General features: G+C 39.5%; 1 protein-coding gene across 1 annotated transcript in view; it reads right to left on the reverse strand.

Annotated features, from left to right (window-relative positions):
• Positions 1–20368, reverse strand: part of LOC124595116 (cubilin-like) — a 1106483-nt gene that overhangs the window by 14890 nt on the left and 1071225 nt on the right. Inside the window, exon 13 of the mRNA XM_047133714.1 lies at positions 14165–14346. Within this exon, the coding sequence (XP_046989670.1) occupies positions 14165–14346 (182 nt within the window). The remainder of the gene's footprint in view (positions 1–14164; positions 14347–20368) is intronic.

A 20368-nucleotide genomic window follows, 5' to 3' on the forward strand; every position in this document is an offset into this window, starting at 1 on the left:
TATTTTTCATACATCTCTCTTGACCCTGGAATTTGAGACATGTGCCATTATTTCTTACTTACATCTGTAAAAAGCATAAAACTGTTTCTTTGAAAGTAATGTTGCATACTACATCTGCATCTGTTATTCATGGCATGTCTTGCTCCTTCACTTGCTTTAAATGTTAACTTTTGTAGAAACTCTGATAAGCAGAACAACTGAGTGCTGTGTCCATAATATAGAATTCTTAGTTTCATTGGGGTATTGTTTTTGACAGTGCCAGCTAATGTGGTATTAACACAACATTGTTGGAAAATATAAGTGAACTATGTTCTGTTTATGTATCTCAAGATACTTAAGAAGAGAAATAGCTCTCAGTTTTAGAAAATATTCTACAAAAAATAATAATCAATAACTACAAATGATAGTCATGGAGAGAAAGCAGAGATTCTGAAGATTATAGCTTGTCTGCAAGTTTACTGAAATTACCTTGCATTTTGATTTTATAAAAATTTCATACCAGCTCACAAATAAAAATTGTGTAAAATCATACAGTGGCAGAAGAGAAGACATAGAGGAGTGAGAAAGAAGCATACATATCAGACGCAAATGAAGGAGGGTAGTTTCATCCCTGAAATTTAGAGAAACAGTTGGAGTGTGGAAGAGTATTGTATATGTTGTTACTAATGAAATACAGTGGTTGGACAAAAATGTGTAAATACCTTGCGAAGTTCATTCTTGAACTTAAATGCAGATGCTAGCCAAGCCTGCAGGTTGTGCTTTTGTACTTAACCATGAACGACATTTGTCCAATGTCCTCATATTGCAGGTGTCAGTCATGATCAGAAACAGTGCTCTGTGTAGAAGTGAGTGCCTTATACAGGAGCTATGTAGATTGGAACATGTGCAAATTGTTAGTGTTTGTATGGTGGGTGATTCAGTAATCAAGGTAACCGAAGTGTTTGGTGTTTCTAAAAGCACCATGTCAACGACTTTTACCACATACATGGGAAGCAGAAAAACATAATCCATCTGTAACACCTATTTTCAACCTATTTTGTATCTGTATCGATATTTCTATGTCAAATTGTAGGGTTGCTTATGTAGAGTATTGTATCTGTCGTGGAAATTTTTGACTATGTATACGTATTTCAGTTATGTGAACTTTTGAACAACGTTATTTAAACTATGCTTGTGAAGTAGCCTGGCAGAGTGGAAAACATGATTGGTGCACAAGTGGTAACTTATCCTTTTGTGACGGGCAAGGAGTCAAGGCTGAGCAGTGCTGTGGTTAACATCTCAGTAGCAGTAGCAGATCGTGGTGGCTCATATGCTTGGAGTTGTGAGGCCAGAAGAGCTTGAGAGCAGTATTTATGGGCCTTGGATGCTGAATTTGGATATTATTATCATGGCATGGTTTTTGGCCCTGTAAAAATATAATTACGATTCCAAGATGATCTGTAACAGGGCAAAGCCAATAGTCCTGCCATGACTGCATCGCTGCCATACTAACAGCCACCGCAAATTATGCCACCAGTTCCACCAGTCTTCCACTAAATTCTTTATATTTGGCACTCTGTAAATGTACTAGGTATTGTGAAATTTGGTTGATTTTAATAATAATTGTGGTGTTACTAAAAACTCTATCTTACACCCATGATTATCCCAAATCACAAACCTGGACAGGAATCCTATCCTAGTGACTTTAATTCCAAGTGTCCTAATTTACTATGGGAAGACTTATTTGGCAGCTGTAAAAATAGTTATGATTGCTTGCTAAAACAATCTGCCTTACTTGAAAAGCTGCCTGAAAATAGTAAATTTAATCTGTGATGAAGAAGATTATTAATTATTGCATTTATCCACTTTGATCAGAATTACAAAGTTTTATCAGTGTCCATTTCATGAGAAAGTGTTTGAACTTTAGTTTAATGTTGTGTTGGCATTTACACAGCCAACTGTATTTTGACTTGGTTAAAATACTGCTTAACAAAGCACAGTTGTTATTTTAAAGAGTTAGAGTTTATTGTGCTTTACACAATTAATAGTGAAACAAAGCAAAGGCTCCTTCAGAGCCAGTGTAGTTAGAGTTGCATTTTGTTCAATTGCTTCAAACCAAGTTTAAGAAAGACATATTTACTGTGTTAGCTATTCTCATGCAAGTTGATTAATGCACAGGCGTGAAGACCCTGTACTAAGCAACGAAGTTATAAGAGTGTGATCATTAACAGATACCCTGATTTAAAAGAGAATCATTTCATGCTCTTCCCTGTTTAGTATTACTACTAGTCTCATGTGTGTTGATAATTGGTTCTATAAACTGTTGCATTTAGTTCATTTAAGGCACATATTGTTGAGAGGGATGTGTTACTATTTGCTATCTCATTGGCGATTTGTTTGCCTGATTTTCAAACTAATGGTACATTTATCTGCAAGGTTAGGTTACTGTGTTGTAGTGTGCGTGGGTGGGTGTGTGTTTAGAGTTTTTGTGTGTCAAGGAAGGTTAGGTTAGCCTTAGCACCGCCTTCTGCTTTATTATATTGCTTGACACAAGACTGCCTAATTAGGCTGGTGACCAATTTCAATATGTAATGTTACAAAGTGCTTTTGTGCTGGGAGAAAATCTGTTCCTGACACACCTGTTTACTGTTAGTTATACTTTACTGGAGTGTTTTGGAAATGAATCCCAGTTTGATTGTTCTGTTTCCATTAGGTTATCTCACAGTCAAATATAAAAAATTCCTTGCAGAGGTATAATGTTAGCATTGATTGTCATGTAAGGTGGTCACTGTTACCATTAGACACCAAGTCACTTATGGATGAAAATATGTGATGGGTGTTTGTGACAGACTGTCATTGAAGAGGATTGTGACGAAAAGTAAGAGGACAACAGCTGCAAAAGTCACTGCAGAACTGAATGTCACACTCATGAAGGCTGTTAGCACCAAACCAACATGAAGGGTGCTCCCCAAGCAGGGAATTTCAGGGTGACCTGGATCTCCAAAACCACACATTAGTGATGCAAATGCCCCTAACAAGAAAACTTGGTGGAAAACGCGTGAAACCTGGCCTGAGGAGCAGTGGAAGAAAATAATTTTGTGGGATGAGGTTTGATGAACATTGTTTTCAACTCCTGGCTAAGTTTATATCTCAAGAGTGAAACCTGGCAGGAGTTCAGTGTTGATTTGGGCAGCCATACCATTGTATTCCATGGGCCTCAGGGTACTCTGCAAGGCTACATTACCGCCAAGGCTTATGTGACCACTTCGGCTGGTCAGATCTATCCAATAGTACAATGTTTGTCCCCAAATGGTGTTGTTGTGTTCCAAGGGACTAGGACACCTGCTCACACATTTCGCATTAACCAGGACTGGTTTTGTGAGCATGAGGATGAATTGCCACATCTCTCATCACCAGATCTCAATACTATTGAGTCTTTGTGGTCTACTTTGGAGAGGAGGTTGTGTAGTCGCTATTCCCTTCATCATCATTATCTGAACTTGCCACTATTTTTCAGGAAGAATGGTATCAAATTCCCTTGAAAACCGTACAGAACCTGTATGCACCCATTCAGTGATGATTGGAAGCTGTTTTAAATGCCAGTGGTTTTTCTACATTGTATTAGGCATGGTAATGTGTTGTGTTTTTGGTGTTTCCGCATTTTTGTCCATCCTCTGTGAATCTTTTAAGGGCAAGCATATTGTCTTTGAGTGATACAGCAACTATTATTGAGTAGAACAAGTTATTTAATTCAGTTACAGCTACAAAACATTCTGGTTATTTATTACAGAGCTGATGAGTTACTCATAACTATACGAATCATTTTGCAACTTTGACTGAAATAAATAATCAGGTTTAAAAGTCAATTGTGTTTTCAACACATTTAGGGCCATGCCATTTTGCTGATATTAACCACTCCCAGCCCTCTCTCTGGGTGCCCCTGAAGCCTGCACCTTTCTTTCAGTTCTTTGCTCTTCTTCAGTTCCTACCCTTTTCTAAGTCTCCCTAATTTCTTGAGTAGTTATAAAAACAACAATACTTTATTTGATAGTGACCACTGAGTATCTTGCTATCTTCAAGGAATGAATTAATTTGTTTTCTTTTGTACTTCTGTGGAGTCCCTTTACCAAATTCTTGGGCTTCTTCATCTTCTTGCATTCTTTCTGTCTCCCTCTCTCTCCTCTACTCTTTGCCTTACTCTCTGTCTTGTTCTGAGGTACATTTGCTTTCATTTTTATTGGCGTGGCCTGTCCTTGGATTTCTTTCCACCTTCCCAGCCATCCATCCTCTATGGATCTCTGCAACCTTCTATCAAGTTGCTCCCCACCTCCCCTTCATCTATCATGTTTCTGTGACATACAGCTACCAACTGCAATCACATTTTCCCCAACAATATACCAGAAGTTTATCTCCATCTGTGTACCACAAACTATCTTGCTTTGATTAAAGGATGGGAGTTCAAAAGATTAGCTTCTTCAATTTTTGTCAGCTGATCTTCCCTTCAACAGTTTACTGTAATAAGGCAATGCCTGTCTTTTCCAGTTGTTTATTTACTGTGTGAGAATTGAACTATTCAAATAAATAAAGTGTAACTGTTTTTTAAAAATTATGTTGGATAAGTATGTACTAATGATAAGACATAGAGTGGAAGGCTAAATGGATTATGGTTTTAAAAAAGTAATAAAGTAACATAAATGCAACAAATGCTTGGAAATAGTGCAACGTCTGGAAGACTAATGATGTGTACTTAATTTATTTTAAGGATTACATTTCTTGTGATACATGACATCTTCTGGTTTGCATTTACCTTATGAAAGATTTTATAGAAAAATCGTTATGAAAATAAGGCAATGGAATTTGTTAGTAATGAAGGGATAACAGGATGACTGGGACTATATGACCAAAATGATAATGTTGTGGATACTGTTCATGTTGGTATAAACATAGGAGTTTTTGAGAAATAATGTCCTTGTAGACCCTAATTATGTAAAAATGGTGAGAACTACAGCAGAAGGTTCCTGAATACAAACAAAATAAAATTTTTCTATCTTCAACATTATGTTGTTGAATAGGAAACAACCAATTTTTCTAAAAATTGTACATATATAAGAGCCAATCAAAAAGTTTCCATACAAAGACTGTACAGTCCAGAATAAGTATGCCAGTCGGGTAGAATTGCCCAGAGCATTAAGGCAATGCACAAGGATGAAAATAATCATTTTGTAAAACACTGTATTTTGCTGCATCGAGAGAAGTGCCCAACTGCCTGCAGCACATCCTCATCAAACAGGAGTTGTCGACCCTTCAAGGTCTTTTTAAGAGAGCGAAGGTGTGGTAATCACATGGGAGAGATTGGGGCTATAGGGCAGGTGCTTGAATGTGTCCCACTTGAGTTGGTGTAACTTTTGCATTATGACATTTGAAATATGGGAACATGTGTTATGAAGCAGCAGCACCCCTTGGCACACCATTCCTCAGTGGTGGTTTTCAATGGGCATGTTGCCCCCATACATTCTCATTCTCCAGTGGACATCTATAAGTGTTTGTCCTACAGCTGCCAAGAAAAGAATAAAAGCACATTGGTTGTGTGTGTACATATCTGGTAATATCTTCACCATAGTTCACATTTACCACATGCATATTGGAAGGACACAAATACCACATTAATCCCTTGACAACATGTCAGTGCTTGCATATCCAAATCGAACTCACACTATGTTGCATATACACTGCAGCAATGCACTCAAATGGAAAGTTTTTGATCACCTCTTATACATGTCACCAGATCAACACTTAAATCTCAGTTAACTAATGTGCAGGTCATTCAGCTATCGTTCTCACACTGTGGTAACATTTTTCATGTGTAGAGAATTCCCAGAATAGAATACAAATACACAGATCTAGTAAGCTAAGTGTTAAGTACGATAAGCTGAAATACTGATACAGAGGACAAACACAACAATATGACAAAATATTTGCAGCATATTGTAATTAGCTTACTAAAGAGCTGAAAGAGAATTGTACAGATATTTTCAAGAGACAGATGTTAGTGCTGTGAAAACTCACTACTTTGCTGAAAACATAGGAGACTGTTGATGAGAAAAAGTGAAAACTACAAACAATTTGCATTCCTTATAACTAAACACAAAATCAACATTGTAGTAAAGAGAAGGACTATGCTCTAGAAGCCAAATCAAATAAATACACAACATAATTCAGCCCTGTAAAACACACACACACACACACACACACACACACACACACACACACACACACACACAGAGAGAGAGAGAGAGAGAGAGAGAGAGAGAGAGAGAGAGAGAGAGCACTGCCCACTACAAGTAACTACCTACCAAATTACACGTCTACAGATTCAGTGGTTATAGGCATGGTATTTGTAAACTAATAAACTAATGATTTATGTTTCACTTCAACTGTGAGGTTTAAGTTGCTACTTATCATGAAGATGGCAGTGCAAATTTTCTGTAGTGTGTCGTTGTGACAAAATTCTCTTGACTTATGTCTCCAGTTAAGAGTCCAAATTTTTGCCTTCAAATATTAACTAATATTTACATCTGAACTGGACATATCAGTCTTTTCCCTAGAACTGACTCATATTATTATCCTTAAATTGTGCTTGTAAAAATACAAGTATGCACTAAGAAAATTAAACAACTCAGGTAACATACTTTATTTGTAACAGCTAGTAGATTTGCTACATGTTGTAACTGCCTCTTATCTATTACCATGGCCCACTGGAAGGTATATAGGTTACCATTTGTGGTAATAAAGTGACCCACATGTCACCTAGAAAAAGTCATTCGTTACATGGGAAAAAACAGTTTTCAGTTATCAGAGCAGCTGTTTAAGGTAGTTCTTAAAGACATCAGGCAAGGGGAGGGACAAGTCCTGCCCACAGATTTAACCTAAAAGAGTCATGAGAGACATATCTGTGAAAATGGCTGCACTTGAGGATGAAGTTTGCCATGAACTGGAGTAGGCTCATTGTAGCTCTCTCTCAGAACAATATATCTGGGAGATCATGAATATTACAATGCAAAACTCAATATTAGGTGCTCTGAGCTAAATAAAGTGTCATTTGAGGCAGTACAGTGTTTAAGGCAATGAATTCACATACATGGGAGTAGGATTCAAATCTGTCAGATGTAGGGACCTCATGGTTTTCCTATACCGATTAATGTAAATGCTGGATAGGTTCTAAGAAAACAACACATCTGCTTTTCTTCACCGCCACTGTACTATCTGAATTTGCATTCTGGTTCTAATCACCTCATTGTTGATGGACTGCCAGACCTTCCCCCCTTCAAAATAAGACCTATAAAATGTACAATCGCTTCAAAAATGGATAGCTACAGTCAAAAAAATAGAGATCTAAAATTAGAATATAAATCCTGGCTACAGAATATGCTCTTGTGGTAAAAAAAGGTATCCAGAGTTAGTTTCAGAAAGTCAGTGCAGTTTACTGTTGCAATTGTTGAATGTTAAATTCAGGCAAGTATAACAGCCAATTGTCTGTAATGTTTGGACTGTTTAAAAAATAATGCAGCTTACTTTGTGCCCTGGTTTATTAATTCAAATGAGACATGGGTCCACGACTTTGTGTCAGAAACTAAACGGTAGTCAAAGCAGTGGGTCTAAGTATTGCATCGAAAATGGTGGAGTCGAGGCCATTGCAGAAAATATTTTCTTGGATGAAGACACTGGCTATAATATTTCAAGCTGTGCCCTATTGTATAAACTGCAGAAGAATGCTGACAATTATATGGGTGGACCGAATAACTAAAGAAAGGAAGGAATATTAGAGTTTAGTGTTCATGGGCAACGAGGTCAATACAGAGAACACAAGATCTTATTGGGAATGGTAAACAAGTGTGTCCTTTCAAAGGATCCATCCCCTCATATGTCTTCTAAATAACAAATAGGTAAGAAAAATGTTATCCTTTGAAAGGCTCGCATAGGTGGTATGGTGGAACGAGAAATTGAGGGATTTAATGTACAGATTGTTGGAACGTTTAGTGTATTCACCATATTTGGTGTCGTCTGAATTCCACAGAGTATCTATGGCAGTAAAACTCTTAGATTTCAGAGAAAAGGTCATGGTACCAATAGCAATAGATCGGTGTTTTGCTTTTTTGTGGTCTTCAGTTTTAAAGCTGGTTTTCCTTGTAGCTCTTTAAAGTTAGCCTATCCCGTGCAAGTCTGGTCAGCTGCTACCAAACCTGCATCCACTTGGAACCTTGATCTCAGTCCACGGTTTTTACGTCCCTCCCCCGCCACGTCACTTCCCTCCAGTATCAAAGTAACTATTCCTTGGCGCCTCAAGATGTGCCGCCATTAGTTTCTTTCCTCCGAGATTCCATGAATTACTCGCACCTGTTATTAGTTACTCGATTACCCATCTAATCTTCAACGTTCTTCTGTAGTACCACATCTAAAATACTTCGTTGTCTTCGTGTTTGTACTGTTCTATCGTCCACGTTTCTACATAAGGAAATAAGGAAAGTGCTGTACTGTGATAAATGATTTAATTCTTGAACAGTTCTCATTCTCTCTCTTCACTCTCATTTTATTTCAAAATGATCTGGTGTTACGTAATATTTACCACACTGTAGCTGTATCTCATACCACAGTTAGGTTAGTTTCCACCAATATTCTTTTCCCTATAATGTGAAACACAGACGCATCAGTCCCTTTTACTGGTATGTGTCTGTAATAACACGTTTCCCGGCATCGTCTTTACTTTTCGACATCTTCAGATATTTTTCTGTCCAAACAACAAAACTCGTTTACTAGCTTCAGTGTCTCATTTGCTAATTTAATTCCTTCAGCATCACCTGTGTTATCTGTCTTGACACAGTTACCTTTGCTTTACTTTCATTTATCTTCATCTTGTAACTTATTTTTAAAATACTGCCCATTTCGTTTATCTGATCTTACAAATCCTTTGCTGTCTGCCAGAATTACAGTGTCATCGGGAAGCTTTCAACCTTTCATTTCTCATACTGAAGTTGAGGACTAATTCTCTTCCCAGACTTCTCATTAGTTTCCTTTACTACCTACTCTAAATGCAGACTGAATAACACCTGGGTAGATTGTCACTCTTACAACTGCAGTCTGATTTCTGTACTAGCTGCCGACAAAATTGCATTCCTTGTGTTTTTGTATATCTTCCAGGATCGCACTTTTGCCATAAAATTGACTGAGGAAAAAAGTTGGACACAGTGATTTGACCTAAAAGGGAACAACGTTGAAAGACAAGTATATTTTTACAGAAAATATTTCATTACTAGACGGAGAGAGACTCACATCACCCCATAAGTGAAAGCCAAGAAGGCCAAGGCCGATTCGTTCCACATTTCTCTCCAGTTGAAGCTGTGGCCCTCCCGTTATCACAGGTGTCTACGAGATGTTACACTGTAGTCTCTCTTGGACGACAGGTCATTGGGCAACATCAACCTTTAATAATGCGTTCTATGCAATGGTAATGAATCTATACATCAGATCCGAGGAGCTGGACTAAAGTCTTCATTGGGCCTCCCAGTTGTAGGCTCACCGTGCTATCCCTAAATTAATTAAAGGCATTACCAAGATACTAGATTCAACAAGTCTATGCCTGATTTCGTGTTCCATTCAAATGGGCTAGCCATCCTTCTCCAATGGCCCCTACATCGATTTGAAGTTAAAACCCTTACCTTCGTCCATTTTTGTGTCGAGCTCAGGGACTGCCAAATTCTTGTACGTCACCATATTTATTCTTCTAGAAAGCGCAACACCATATCCGCTATAGATAAACACCTGTCCAAAGGAAATCTGTAGGAAGGAGGTATCAGAGAGTATCAGTATATAAATCATAAGAGACGAAATGTTGGGGCACATGGGAGGGAACTGACAGTGGCCGAGAGAGCAGCGTGCTGACCGTGTGCCTTTCCATATCCGCATCCTGTAGGCTGGGGGTGACACGGCGGTCGTCGGTACCATTGGGCCTTGAAGGCCTGTTTGGTAGGAGTTCGTTTTATTTAAGGAATCACCGAAAGCGATTTAGGAATGCAACGAAGAATTTTAATGGGCGTGCAGGATTTGAACCTTGCTGCAGCCGTATATTAGCGCAGTGGTTAATAACCACTAATCAACAGGAAGAAAATGAGGTTTCATTCCGTGAGTTCTTTATCAGGCAATCGAGAGAGTTGACAAGAAAGCCATGTTCATATCGTTTTCACCCTACAACCTTATGCTACTTCCCTATATATTTTCCTGACGTATAAAACAATTTATGGCGACGGTGGGCAACCTTTTGCATACCATTGATAAAGAACTTCTGCTCCAGCTGTCTTAATTATCGTCTCACTTTCTCCTCATAGTCTGCAAACCGCTGTGAAGATAGCCCATTATTAGTTGTGGAAGAGCCATATGAGGACTGTGCGGTGGATACTCAAAAATCAAATTTGTCAATAGTTGTATAATTTTCGTTGAAGTGGGTGGAGCATCTTTGTCGTTCAGTAAATCCAGGTTGCAATTCAGTTTACCACATCGTGTGTTTAGAATTCCTCTTCACAGTTTTTTCAACGTTCGGTGTATATGTTTGTCGTGGCTCGCGTCGCGAACTGACCATTATAAGATTTTTGCTGACCCAAAAGACTGACTGTAACGTTCTTAGAATGAAAATCAGGTGACTGGTGGGGGAATCTTTCTATCATCATCAGTAATATAGCGATGAACAAAGCGACCAACTTCGACTAAGTACAGGAACAAGAGCATGACAACTGAAACATTTTGTGGTTCTTACGGTGGACAGGAAGAAATTTGTGTAACCAAGAAGCACAGAAATTTCGATAATCCGAACTAGGTTTGTCATGAAAAACAATTCATGAAACATAAAAAGCGGCTCGATGATTTAATGTTTATGAATCATTGATATTCTTTAAGTGTCCCTTCCACTTTTTGCACATTTTATCGGTTACTACATACTCAGATCACAATATAGTAGTGAAGAAGAGTATGCTGAAGTTTAAGACATGAGACAGGAAGACTCAATAAGCAAAGAAGTGGGATACGAAAGTGCTAAGGAATGACGAGATACGCTTGAAGTTCTCTCACAGAAGTTGGAAAGAAAAACATAGGTACAAAAAAGATGACTGCGAAGAAACCATGGGTAACAGAAGAAATACTTCAGTTGATCGATGAAATGAGGAAGTAAAAAAGTGTTCTGGGAAACTCATGAATATAGAAATACAAGTCGCCGAGGAATGAAATAAATAGGAAGTGCAGGGAAGCTAAGACGAAATGGCTGCAAGAAAAATGATAAGAAATAAAAAAAGAAATTATTGTCGGAAGAACAGATTCAGCATACAGAAAATCAAAACAGTCTTCGGCGACATTAAAAGCAAGGATGGTAACATTCAGAGTGCAACGGGAATTAAATGCAGAGGAGAGAGCGGATGGGTCGAGAGAATACATTGAAACCCTCTACGAGAGGAAGGTTTGTCTGATGTGATAAAAGAAGAAACAGGAGTCGGTTTAGAAGAGATAGGGGATCCAGTATTAGAATCAGAATTAAAAAGAACTTTGGAGGACTTAAGATCAAGTTAGGCAGAAGAAATAGATAATATTCCATCAGAATTTCTAAAATCACTGGCGAAGCGGCAACAAAACGGCTATTCACGTTGGTGTATGAGTCTGGCGACTTTCGGAAAAATATCCATACAATTCCTAAGACTGCAAGAGCTGACAAGTGCGAGAACTGTCGCACAATCAGCTTAACACCTCATGCGTCCAAGTTGCTGACAAGAGTAATATATATGAATGGAAAAGAAAATTGATGATGTGCTAGATGACGATCAGTTTGGCTTTAGGAAAGGTAAAGGCACGAGAGAGGCATTCTGACGTTGCGGTTGATAATGAAAGCAAGACTAAAAAAAATCAAGACATGTTCATAAGATTTGTCGACCTGGAGAAAGCGTTCGACAAAGTAAAATGGTGCAAGAAGTTCGAAATTCGAGTGCATGACCAAGAACGAAGTGTTCCGATTAAAAAGGGTGTAAGACAGGGGTGTAGTCTTTCGCCCCCTATTGTTCAACCTGTACATCGAAGAAGCAATGACGGAAATAAAAGAAAGGTTCAGGAGTGGAATTAAAATTCATTGTGAAAGTACCTGTGACATTGCTATCCTGAGTGAAAGTGAAGAAGAATTACATGATCTGCTAAATGGAACGATGAACAGTCTGATGCAGAATTTTGACTGAGAGTATATCAAAGAAATACAAAAGTAATGAGAAACTTAACATCAGGATTGATGGTCACGAAATAGATGAAGTTAAGGAATTCTACTACCTAGGCAGTAAAATAACCAAAAGCAGACTAGCAATAGCAAAAAGGGCATTTCTGGCCAAGAGAAATCTGCTAGTATCAAACATAGGCCTTAATTTGAGGACTTCTACTACCTAGGCGGTAAAATAACCAAAAGCAGACTAGCAATAGCAAAGAGGGCATTTCTGGCCAAGAGAAATCTGCTAGTATCAAACATAGGCCATAATTTGAGAAAGAAATGTTTGAGAATGTACGTCTGGAGTACAGCACTGTATGATAGTGAAACCACAACTGTAAGAAAACCGGAACAAAAGAGTATCGAAACATTTGAGATGTGGCGCTACAGACGAATGTTGAAAATTAGGTGTACTGATAAGGTCAAGAAAAGGAGGTTCTGAACAGAATCGGAGAGGGAAGGAATATGTGCAAAACACTGATAAAGAGAAGGGACACGATGACATGACATGTATTACGACATAAGGGAATCACTTCCATGGTACTAGAGGGAGCTGTAGAGGACAAAAACTGTAGAGGAAGACAGATATTGCAATACATCCAGCAAGTAATTGAGGACGCAGGTTGCAAATGCTACTCTGATATGAAGAGGTTGGCACAGAAGAGGAATTCGTGGCGGGCCGCACCCAACAAGTCAGAAGACTGATGACAAAAAGAAAAAAACTACAGACTCTTCTGGTACTCTTTTCCTGATCGTATCCACTGTTTTCTTCGCCATGCGTATCACCTTACCAGTCCCGAAACAGACGGAACCATTGCATAAAGTGGCGGCGGCATCTTGAAGCAACTTTTCAACAAGTTCCATGATGGCGCGTAAGAGACATGTTGAAACGCTGCTCGCAAGGTGATGCTGCCATCTGAGAAGGCCTCATCAGTGAAGTTCGTCGGGATAGCTTGCATTCTGATTATTTTCTCACAGAACCGCCACTCCTAATATTCTCTCTACAAATTGTCAAAATATAACATCGTATCTTTGGTTTCTGTTCTCCTCACAGAATACGAAACATTGTTCCTGCAGTTCACAGACTTCCCGTAACTAACTGTGTCTAAGTATGTTTTTTCTCAGGCAGTCGTCAATTACTTTCCTTATGACAGTCGTAGTAGATGGACCTGTTCGTATGTGGTGAACCCAAACTCCGCCGACAAAATATCGGAAGTTGTTCAGGAATGTTTTCTTAGCATTTTGGTATAATTTGCGAATTAATCACTTTGTTGCCCCAGTTACCTTTGTTTCTGTGAAAATACATTCAAAAGCCTGCAATATACGAGTACACACACCAGAAAGATGAAACAAAGGCAGAGTAATGCAAAAGCTCTCAGACAAATGGAAAGTGTTTGTAGTGCTCCCCTCGCTGAGGGATAAGCTCAGCATAGAGTCCTTTTGCCGCTCTTCCATTGCATTCACTGAATTCGTATTTGCCAAATATTCGTCAATATACGTTTCCATATTACTCTGTGTCGGTGGTGATGTGCAACTATCTCTGCCAGTAAAAAATATGCGAGACAGAACAGATCAGTCCCAAATACAAGTTGGAGGGCAAAGAATAAAGTGGGCAATGCTGTTGTGAACAGCAAGTACCGTGAGGGAATGGAACAAGTTTCTTTCCAAAGAAGACAGCGCATACTGCCGACATCTGTACAGTTTGGCTGACATTTTTAGTACAGTACAGATACAAAGATAAATAACAATAAGAAATCAAACTGCAGTTACTCTGTACCGAGACACTAAATTCCCCTGAAGGAAACCTGCAGATTCCATTCTCATTCTCGAATGTGAGTAGGAGCTGATGTTCCAAACGAAACGCACGCCCAGTGGGTCGGGGGAGAACAGGCGGGCAGTACTCACAGCCAGCCTCGTCGGAGCGGTCGTTGGCGCCGCAGTTGGGTTCGCGGTTGCAGCGCAGGCGGCTGGCGATGCAGAAGTTGGAGGCGGCGCACGAGAACTGGTCGCAGGCGCCGCTGTCCAGCACCTCCGTCCACACCGCCCGGAAGCCCTCGGCGCCCACAGCCTTGTCGGCGGAGATGAAGCTGCAACAAGGCCACACCTCCCCGTCACTACCAACCAAATGCAATTAATCAATAATCCTTTCAAACACACAGCTGTTGATACTGTTCGTGAAGCTTGCAAAAATATGAAGAAATCGTCAGGAGTTGGTGAAATTCAGTCCATACATAGCTACGGTGGCCATCAGCCATATCTTCGGAAGCATAAAATTTATGAAATTGATAATACGAGAATAGAGTAATTAACTCAGACGAATATTTAACGCTAATGAAGATACAATAATTGTCGATACAGAAAACTGCGCCCAGTCACCTTTGAAATATTTGTTTATACCCTTAAATTAGTTTTCGTGCTTTCTCTGGCTCATCTTCAGGTGAAGCAAACAGAAGATGCATCTTTATTTTGGTAGCGTCTTGCTGGGCACTGGCTTGCGACAATATGGTTACCAACTGTACTTCCAAAGAGAAGACGGCAAGTGGCGTAACTCGATTTCCCAAAAACTTTGCTCAGTGGAATAGGTGTCCAAATAAGCGAACCCGTGTCTCGGCTTACCCGCAGAAGCTCGAGCGTTTCTGAGAATACGATGGTCTAAGTTTTCAAGGTAATTTATGTACTTTTTAGCCAGACAATCTAACCGCAGCAGCAGCACAGTGGCTACCGCCACGGCTTCACTTTGACGCCCGTGTTCGAGACCCAATTATTATTTCTGCTTTTGTTTTTCATTTACCTACCTATGTCCGTAGAAGATTACTGCACGAATGTTTTCCAGTGTATATTGAAATATAGTTGCCCTTATTCGTCTACCAATTGTATGTCTGCTTAAAAAAAAAGATTTTTTAAAAAAAAGAGAAAAGAAAAAAAGCAAGAAATGAATGGAAAATAATTTGAAATCGTCTTCGGTGCAATCCCTGTAGTGCATCTTGATCCATAATCAACTAGAAGCGTTAGTTTTCGGAAAGATGATCCGTTATGAAATATAACAATATGATCCGTTATGAAATATAACAATATGATCCGTTATGAAATATAAGAATATGTTTCGTTATGAAATATAAAATTATGAGAATTTAAAAAGATTGTAACCACTGAATATATCACACACATTTATTATACAATAAATGTGACACTTATTATGAGACCCAGTTGTAATTTTATAGTTTAAATAACGCACGTGTCCCGTAACGTAATATGAAACATTCGTGTAGTAATCTTCTAAGGCCATGAGAAGATAAATGAAAAAATAAAATAAACGAGAAAATATCAGGTTTCGAACACCGGACGCAAAAGTGAAAGGCCGCGACGCTAGCCATTATGTCACCACTTGGGCTGAGCTTGTCACGTCCTAAAATGCATCTAAACTACATGGAAAACTTTGACGGTCGTTTTCTCAGAAACGGTCAAGTATCTACGGATAAGCCATGACACGTGTACGCTTAATGTGGTTCCTCTTCCACTGAAAAAAGTGCCTGGGAAATCGGGGTGTGATACTTTCCGTGTTCTCCTCGTTAGTATGCAACTGGAAGATTCTTTTGACCACAGATTAATTACTTTGATTAAAGATGTAAATACTAATTAAAAATTTGCAAATTTGTTGCAAGGTCTTATGGGACCAGACTGCTGAGGTCATCGGTCCCTAAGCCTACACACTACTTAAGCTAACTTAAACTGGCTTACGCTATGGACAACATATACACCCATGCCAGAGGGAGGAATCGAATCTCCGACGTGGGGAGCCGCACGGACCGTGACAAAGCGCCTCAGACCGCGCAAATAATGATTACCGCTATAAATCCGTCAGCATCCTGCATATGGTGTATATTAGTTGTATAGCACATGCTCGATTCTCGTGGATTTCTGGTGATAGTGGTTAAGCACAAGATAAACAAAAAAAGCAAATGAAAAGTGTATATGCTCGGTTACCTTACTGACGTCTACATCCCTACATCCGAGTTCGCCGACATCACAGCATTACTCGCATCTAAAGCAACAAGAAATGACAGTATCGACATAAAACGTGGTTTATACAGTAAAAATACGATTTATGCTCCAAAATTAAACGGAAATTAATCATAAAAATGTGAGGCCAACCACATAGTGAAATTCGCCGACACGGAAGTTCTTGCTGCAGAGAAGAGCTATTGGAGCCGTTTGTTCAGGGAATGTATAAAAATACACAAATATGACTATAGCTCCAACAGGAAAGAAGAAAGCCTTAAGGTGAACGGATCCTGGAGTCCCGTGTTGCAGAGAACGACCGTTACATGTAGCAGGGGGAGAACCGCAGCGGTAATGGTCACGGCAAAGCTCTTTGACGTTGGCGCGCCAGGTACATATGATCTGTGGCCTCGAACTCGATCCCAGTCTACCATCGGTAATGGAGGTTGAAACTTTTACAATGCCAGCCTCTTGTGCTGGCGAAACGTCAGAAAAATTATCAAACAAACGTTGGCCGAAGAGCCCGGGACAGAAGCCAACTGGCAATTTGCTAATAACTGAAAGTATGGAAACCGGAAGAAATAATTTACCCCTTTCTGATGGTGACATTTTTGAAAACGACTTAATGGAGACCACTCTCGTGTACTTATCTGGAGTAGATACTATTGCATACAAGGCATTGATTGCCTCTTTTGCTGTAGGTCAGTTTCCGCTGTTCTGCTTACCTGCGCGACATCAGTGAGCCTGTAACAATTAATTCAGTTTTTTTAAAAATGAGAAAAGCTTATTAAATTGTTACCTGCCTGCTTACTGTGATAAAACCACTTTCACCTGAAAATAACTTTGCCCCACTGAAGTTCGCCGGTAACTCTGCAAAGCTCCTTTGACATAGCTCGCTCTCCCGCTTTTGTAATCTCTCGTAAGCCGCTTGCCATCCCTGGGGGTTCTAATTCCTTGAGTTATGTGGAAATGCTTTTCTACACCCTCTTCATCACTGAGGAGCTCCCGCAGTTTACGTCTCACTCAGAAGTAACAATCAAACTTATTTGTGGATTACGCGGTCGTTGAGAATAGTACTTCTGTATTTCTAAACAAAAAAATTAGTCTTAATGCAGTCATGACACAGTCAGTTTGGAGCAGACTGATGGAACTTAAAGATGAAACCTTTTTCAATTTCATTGTTAATCTCACAGACATACATTCTGATTACTGCTTTCTGCAAATAATAACCAGTTACAGATCACTACAGTCCATTTTACTTCTCACTTTTGGGTTTGAAGATGGCAAGTATTTATCGGAACTGGTAACTATATTATGAATTTTTGCGATCAAGACGAGCAAAAAGATTTACAATGTCTTCTTACTACCGTATTGTAACTTCTGTCTACCGTGACATAAAACCCCGTTTTTAAATAAGGCAATATAAATTTCAGTCATGATATCACTAGGTAAGAAGATGAAAAATAAAATATTGCTACAAAATGAGTTGCCACAAATGTGGGAATTGATGATATTTTTGTTCGTTGCAATTTGTTTCTTTCGTGCAAGTATTAAGAGTGGATGCTTTGTACTGAGAAACATGTTTCAACACCATCAAATAGGTATATTTGTGTTTTTAGGCTAGCCTGGTTTATGTAATATGATCTTAATAATCGTGCCCGTAATGTAAATTGTAATTTGTATGATTAGGGGGAAATACCTAAAACTGAAGCTTTACTTTACATACTGAATCCTTCGAAGTATCACCAAACTGTTTTGCGTTAAACGTATTTTTTATTGAAGCACGTCCTGTATTAAAACAATCTTACCTCTTACTGTTAGCAGATGAATCATACAAACGATTACTTAAGTGAAATTGGAAAACCACAAGAAAACCAAAATTTAGATGCAGAACGCTTAAATCTTTTCAAATAGTGTTAGAAGTACTTAGTACCATTTCATAATAACAACTCTGTTGATAAAAAAAAGTAACGCACATTGTGTGGGGCTACTGACACCTGTACTTATAATTAGTTGTCGAAAACCTTGTTTAGATTTATTCGAAATTTCTGGAAATAAAATAGTTTACGTGATTCTCCATATACATTTTGACACCTGCTAAGTGGTCCAGCAGATAGGATTTTAATTTGTTTTAAAATTATTTTTTTATCTGTTGTACCTTCCAAGCTGCCGTATAAAATAGTAAGAAAATACATACTCTCACCGTTCTGCCCCGTTTTAACGCTGCATAGTGGATGTCGTGTACCCAGTGCAATAAATACGTTCTTCCTCAATGAACAGCTGTCCTTCAAGATCAGGTTCTAAGAGATAAACGAGAGTAAATTGGCAATTTAAGTTCACTTTACAACATTAATAAGGACTTTTTAATCAGATAATCTGGTCTGACTGTCCGTTTAACGGAAAGGGAGTTAAATCCAGCGCGAAAAGCCACCCAGAGCAACATTTGCGTTGGCCACAGAGCAATGCGGGGAAGTGGTTACGGCACGACTTGGGTTTGGGAAGCGCAGGCCCTAAGTGATCTATGGACTGCCTTGTTCCGATTTTGCTTTTTTCGTGAAATCACGCACGATGCGAATCGTGAAATGGTTTCCAAACAAGGCTACGATAGATTTTCGTTCCAGTTCTTGTCGAATATTTTCCGCTTTTGAGGTGATACATACTAATTTCCTAAAGAGTCACATTATGCATATAGGCCTATCGTAGTTCCTCCGTCTTAATATAGAGAAACGTGACCAACGGGCGCGGTGAATAAAGGCGACAGTATCCGATACTTTTGCGAATCTTCGAACCTTCAGCATGTGGGCTAGTAAAATCAGTACAACCGCTGGCTGGACGGGGGTCTCCGCTATGTTATGTTACGACTGGGCGCGATCCAACTGTCGGGATGGTGGGTTGGGGGAGGGGGGGGGAGGGAGGGGATGGACGTTCAAATTTTATATCAGTTTCCAAATTTATCATCTAGCTTCCTTGCGGAGAATGAAGTGGCAAATAAATTATGAATTTTGAGCCGGCCGGTGTGGCCGAGCGGTTCTAGGCGCTTCAGTCAGGAACCGCGTGACTGCTACGGTCGCAGGTTCGAATCCTGTCTCGGGCACGGATGTGTGTGATGTCCTTAGGTTAGTTAGGTTTAAATAGTTCTAAGTTCTAGGGGACTGATGACCTTAGATGTTAAGTCCCATAGTGCTCACAGCCATTTGAACCATTTTTTATGATTTTTGAGACTAGTAAGAGATTCTAGAAATTAAAAGCTATATTAACGCAGGATTCTTCTTAGCTGTTTGCGTGATGACTACCTCCACGGATGAGCTTGCTATCAGACCAACTGGAGAAAACATTTCAGCAAAGAAAAGGCACAAATTGAGAGTTTGACCGTATCTGCTGTCAACAAAATGCCGACTCGGTTCGTGAGTCCACAGGTTGAACCAGAAAACTACATGAAGTTGAGTAAAGCAATTCAGGAAAAAAAAAAGTTCGCCACTAAAAAGTAACTAACTTTCCGAATGTAGGCGAAAAGGAATAAGATATCCTTAACTTACATGTTCACACTGCCATAGCCAGCGACCTGTGTTGACAGTTGTGGTGCTAATCCAGTACTGAAAATGACGAGTGTACACTTCGATTGTCCACGCGTAAATTATGACGCTGTCAAAGTTGTGGGTTTTATTACCAGTACGAGGTGCATTCAAGTTCTAAGGCCTCCGATTTTTTTTCTAATTAACTACTCACCCGAAATCAATGAAACTGGCGTTACTTCTCGACGTTATCGCCCTGCAGACGTACACATTTTTCACAACGCTGACGCCATGATTCCATGGCAGCGGCGAATGCTTCTTTAGGAGTCTGTTTTGACCACTGGAAAATCGCTGAGGCAATAGCAGCACGGCTGGTGAATGTGCGGCCACGGAGAGTGTCTTTCATTGTTGGAAAAAGCCAAAAGTCACTAGGAGCCAGGTCAGGTGAGTAGGGAGCATGAGGAATCACTTCAAAGTTGTCATCACGAAGAAACTGTTGCGTAACGTTAGCTCGATGTGCGGGTGCGTTGTCTTGGTGAAACAGCACACGCACAGCCTTTCCTGGACGTTTTTGTTGCAGTGCAGGAAGGAATTTGTT

This window comes from Schistocerca americana, chromosome 2, assembly GCF_021461395.2.
Source record: "Schistocerca americana isolate TAMUIC-IGC-003095 chromosome 2, iqSchAmer2.1, whole genome shotgun sequence".
In the NCBI taxonomy this organism is placed as follows: Eukaryota; Metazoa; Arthropoda; class Insecta; order Orthoptera; family Acrididae; genus Schistocerca; species Schistocerca americana.